Here is a 5,620-nt window from a genome sequence, read left to right on the forward strand (position 1 = left end):
TTATAGAGGAAGAAATTTAAATAATTTTGTCCAGGAATTTCTTATCTAGTTTCAGATGCATTACAACATTCATTTTTGCAATTATTTCATAATTAGTCTTATTTTAATATGAACACTAATAGTGAAATCGTGTAAACAGTTATTATTTTGCAATGTTCACGCGGTATCATATTAAAGTGAGTTCGATTTTCGTGATAACAATTTATTTAGTAGGTAAGAAAATTACACGCAAAGTGAGAAGTACTTCCCAAGAAGATCGAACACGAAGTGTCGTTCTTAGCAAAGATTCGACCTCACGCTCTAAAACTATAAAATTACCATAAGTGAAGACACTAACAAACACTGTTTTACACCCTCGTAAGCGAAGGGATCGACTTGCAGCACGGATATTTTATTGCATCAGCGGTTTGTCTCTTCGTCTCGAGTACTGTACAAAAACTTAGCCTATGGGACGTACGGACATAATCTTTCCTCATAAAATTAAAGCTATCGTCACATTATTACATACGTAATACTCCATTTGCTATATATTAATTGTTGGAATCTTTCTGTTACAGAGAACAATAACAAGATGAGTCTTTCTCACTCTCACACTCTCCGTTTCTTTATGAAGAATTTACATGCGTAGAGGAAATTCGAGAGACGAATCTTTATTCATAACGTAATTTTAATTGAAACTGACTTCATTAAACGATTAATGAATTTATTAAAACATGGATGTGTAAAAAATCCGTGTAAATGTGTCCCAAATATTTTTATTTAATTCGACGTATGTATGATAGTATGTATGATAAATTGTAATATCATCTAAATTTTTACGTGCAGACAGTAAGGTTCATTCTTCTTTGATAACGATGTTATGAAATGAATTTATTATGCGATAATTCATCATCCCGTAATATTATTGGCCCGTGCAAACATGACATTGAAAACTTCAGTTGTTAGGTACGTCATCACTGATTTCGTTGCTGTTCTATCCTAACTGTTATTTGCTAGTAAGATAGCAATGTTATCTGTGTTTCCAATTCGATATGAAATAAATAAATGGGACTTTGTACCAGGGGTCGGATATTTTATCCCTCGGCCGGAAAGTGGGGACGACGCGACCACGGTGGGGACCAATAGTTGGTGGGGGTATGCAGTGATTTTCACGGTAGCGCTGCGGAGAGCTTCGCGAACGCGCATGAGCACGCATGAGGGGAATAGTAGTGGGGATCGAAATACGGGCGAAAAACAGGGGAAGCGAGCGTCGAGGGATAAAATATCCGACCCCTGCNAGTCGTACCGGGGCGTTGATTCCCCTCGTCTATGTTCCAAATTTTCCTTCACCATCTTTCTGAACAACTGTTGGACTTCCTCGTTCACGAACTTGATCTTTGCGAAACGATTCAGGCTGGGAAATAGAAGTAGAAAGTTAAGTATAATTCTACTGAAGAAATTCGGTTGAAAGAGAGCCTGGCCGATCTGATCGAACGCCAAAGGATCATCTACGTCCTCGAAACAGCGCCCTTCGATGCCCGCACTAGCGTTCGCCGTAACTTCGCCAGTAAATTTTGAGAACAGATACTTCAGATCAACTTCGTACTTGTCGTTGGAGCTCAGCCGCCTCTCTAAGTAATCTTGGAATTTCTTGCATACTTCGGCAACTACCACGAAAATAATTTTCAACTTGCCACTTGTGAACGCATAGGTCAATCGCTTCCTTCCATTTAACCATTTTTCCCCGTGGGCGACAAATGTATTTTGAGCTAACAGGGGATCCACCTCCTCTAAAATCTGGAAACTGTTTATAGGAAAACTCGAGAAATTAGTTTGCATCACGGATTTCACCAAATTCGGGTCGCGGACAACTAATGCCGGCACTAATCCTTTGTAAAATCCAATCATGCTGCAATCCTTGTACTCATTGTATATTTCTTCAATTAGTACGCCCGGAGCTTTTTGCATGGCTATTACGGATAACATGTGACCAAAGAGCGGGTAACATCCTTTGGCCGTTGGAATATTATTCCTTTTCCAATATGTAGATTTCCAGTACAAGTACCACGCTAACGTAGCCGTTAAAAGTATAAAGACTGTACATATCATTTTCGACTTGAATGACTGTTGTCTATGTTGCTGCTGCTGCTGCTCCTACGTTCGTAGTTCGACTGAAGTAGAGTGGTACTGAGCTGTATTTAAATTCGGATGACGTCGTTCACTAATCAGTAGAAGAGGTGAGGCTAATGGGAGGACAAGTATGCCAAGTCCTATTATAGATTATACCGGTCACTTAACACATTATATGCGGGACACGTACTAGTACGTTTAGTACGTAGTGGTACTGCAAAATGTACCCGCGCACAATGTGTTAATAGCTATTTCACTGGACGGTGACCTTGAAGATAAAAGTTTAACCTCTTAGGCACTATGCGCCACTATAGTGGCTTTCGCGGACGTCATTTCTCAGTACGACATGCCACTATAGTGTGTGGCGTCGCTGCGCCAACACTGATAGGGAGTTTTACCGCTCTTGCGTTAGGCAGTCTAAGTTTCCGCCTAGCTGCTAAAACTCCTCTTCCGTTAGACATACAGTCTTAGAGAGACGTTCAACCGAGGCATTCACGCTCAGCCGCGTTTCTAATACTCCGAGTTATCCGGCAGCATCGTTGAGTATAACGCGCATCTCCCAACAACAGTCTCCATTAAAGACTCTCTTCATAATTTTATAATATTAGTTATCGCGCATACAACCGCTAGTATTAAGTGGTGAGTATATTGTTAGTGCGAACACGAGGTTCGCCATTACGCACACGCACGTGCTCGCGCCCATGATGTAAAAACATAAGGTGTGTTCTTGCGCATCCATTTGAACATCGATCTGTACACGGACACTTCCTACTCGTTGGCCATTTTGGATTTTTAACCAATCACATTTCATATTAAAACAGAGCGAATTTAAAAATCGTAAACATGTGAAAAATTAGGTTCTCGGAGAGTAATATATATGCGTGTTTGAAATAAACAATAGATCATCGTACTTCCAATATGGCCGATGAGTGGAAGGCGCAAACAGCGACACATTTGAACACGCCGGAAGAACACACCTTATGTTTTTACATAACGCTCGCGCCTTTCGTCTTTCGGAATAAATGTTCCTTGAAACAAAAGATAGTCTACCCGTTCATTTCCGATATAATAATTATGGCCCACGCGCCACTATAGTGGCTTTCGCGGGGCTTTGTGTTGTACCGTGTTTTAAGACGTACCATACTGAATTGTATTATTAATTATTAGAATAAATTGTTAAAGTTAAAATGCGTGTATCATATATTTAAGAAAAATTATAATTTAATCATCAAACACTTGATTCCAATGTACTCGTGTAAAGAAAAGCATTATCCGTGACACATTGCAGTGTCGTATCATTTACACGTAATTCGCGTTCAACTCCGCCGTACAGAGAAGCAGCTCCGCGCAAAATTCAGCCGTGCCTAAGAGGTTAAGTCACACGATCAATTGGCTGATAAAATTAAATACTTATTGGCATTAATAATAACAGAAGAGAAAGAATAACTCGTCGGGACATGATGCTGATGATTATATTTAAATGTCGTATCTGTGTAACAGGAGTAAAATCCATCGCTTAAAAAATTAAGATAGATATTAGGATCAACGGACGCGGTAGCGTCCCGAAGGTAAGTTTGAGTCTGAAGATGGCAGCTTGTTATCGGGTACCGCGCAGTGTGGCCAGGTTGAGGACGGGAGCCAACGAGAATCACCCCTTCCACTTACGCACACTATCGCACCGTATCCGTGTGCTCCGAGTTCGGCTTAACTTCGGCTCAGTAGAGAGAGAAGGCGAAACATCAGTCCGTCGCTTTTGCTCCTGATGCCGACTGACGGCTGCGTGCCGCTTGGATTTTAACGCATCAAGAACAAGAGCGATGCACTGATGTTTCGCCTTCTCTCTCTACTGAGTCGAAGTGGAGCCGAACTCGGAGCACACGGATACGGAGCGATCGTGTGCGTAAGTGGAAGGGGTGATTCTCGTTGGCTCCCGTCCTCAACCTGGCCACGCTGGTACCGCGTCCCTTATACATATACACGTAAATTCGTGTTCGATTTTTTATTTTATGTATTACGATTAAATCTTTGGCAGTTTGTCAATGGTTTGACGTTTTTACGAAGTTTTATACGCTGCTTTTCAATTTAAAACAAGTTTTATTTGAAAATACGTTTTTAATACAGAAATAGATGTGAAAATTCACTAGATTGGGCGTACAGTGAGGATTATTGTTGAAGATCACGCGCTTTTACAGGCGTTGATGTAGAATCGGATCGGAGCCAACGCTCCCGAGTCGGAGCTCAAGTCAACCGAGCGCTCTGATTGATTGGGGTTTTTTGTTAATAACTCCTCAACCACGCCTCGGACAACTTTTTCGCTAAGGGAAATGTTGTTCAAAATCACGTTAAGAACCTCTCATTTCAATCTCTTACACTAGTTTTGGGACATCCTGTGTTATCATATACCTATACCTACTGCAATTCCAAACCTCCATACAAGAATCAAGCCATCTTTGTTCGAATCAATTTCTTTATTGAATGTTTTCGACGTGTGAATCTAGTCATTGAACGAATAATCAGCCGAGTAATTTACAATGGTAGAATGGTGCCTTATGTTATATTCAAAGTATTGTCAATCGCTGGCCACTACTTTTTCCCATTTTTCTGGCAGCATACTGCGTCGGAAGAACGCTTCATCTTTTGACGCTAACCATAATTCGACCCCATTTTTGGTATCTTCATATGACGTGAAGTGCGGCTGAGACAGGCCATGCGTCATCGATCGAAACAAGTACTAATCAGAAGGAGCAAGATCTGGTGAATATGGCGGGTGTGGTAAAACTTCCCAATTAAGTGTTTCCAAGTAGGTTTTGGCAACATGGGGACGAGCATTATCATGCAGAAGAATGATTTTGTCGTATCTGGAGTAATAATGGGCGCGTTTTTCCTCGAGTGATCGGCTCAATCTTATCATTTGAGTTCGGTAGAGAGCCCCAGTAATGATTTCATTCGTTTTCATTCAATAATGCTTCCAATTCCGCGTCTTCGTACACTTTCAGCCTTCCACTACGTTCTTTGTCTTCGACATCAAATTCACTGTTCTTAAACTTTTGAAACCACTCACGACAACTTCTCTCACTTAATACAGTCTTACCATATGCTTCTACAAGCAATCGATGCGCCTCAGCTGCAGGTTTCTTCAAATTAAAGAAGTAAATCAGAACTTCCCGCAAATGGCGTTTATTCGGCTAAAAACTCGATATTTTCGTACGAAAAAAATTCACGACTCTGATACACTATCGATAATATTTCGATGTTATATTCTTGACAAATGTGCAACCTTACAATATGACATCTTACAACTGAGACTAGCCGCCATAACCATAGAGATAATATAAATAGAGGAGGGGAGCCATAGGAATCTCTGTAAGCGGAAAGATCCGGCGAGTAGAGAGAGAGAAAGAATTTGTGGCACTATCTGTTCTTCTCTAATGGCGCATGCGCACTGCTCAGTAGCAGCAGCAGGGACAACAAATTATTTATCTCATTGTACAGAATTATATAAACAAACGAT

General features: G+C 40.8%; 1 protein-coding gene across 1 annotated transcript in view; it reads right to left on the reverse strand.

Moving 5' to 3' along the window:
* Positions 1 to 2,099, reverse strand: part of LOC108630446 (putative cytochrome P450 28d1) — a gene marked incomplete at its 3' end in the record, with an annotated part of 5,850 nt that extends 3,751 nt beyond the window's left edge. Inside the window, exon 1 of the mRNA XM_026818070.1 lies at positions 1,271 to 2,099. Coding sequence (XP_026673871.1) covers positions 1,271 to 2,088 — 818 coding nt within the window. The remainder of the gene's footprint in view (positions 1 to 1,270) is intronic.
* Between the last annotated feature and the right edge of the window lie 3,521 nt (positions 2,100 to 5,620).

The sequence above is a fragment of the Ceratina calcarata genome, unplaced genomic scaffold, assembly GCF_001652005.2.
Source record: "Ceratina calcarata isolate Rehan_Ccalc_2016 unplaced genomic scaffold, ASM165200v1 scaffold769, whole genome shotgun sequence".
Classification (NCBI taxonomy): Eukaryota; Metazoa; Arthropoda; class Insecta; order Hymenoptera; family Apidae; genus Ceratina; species Ceratina calcarata.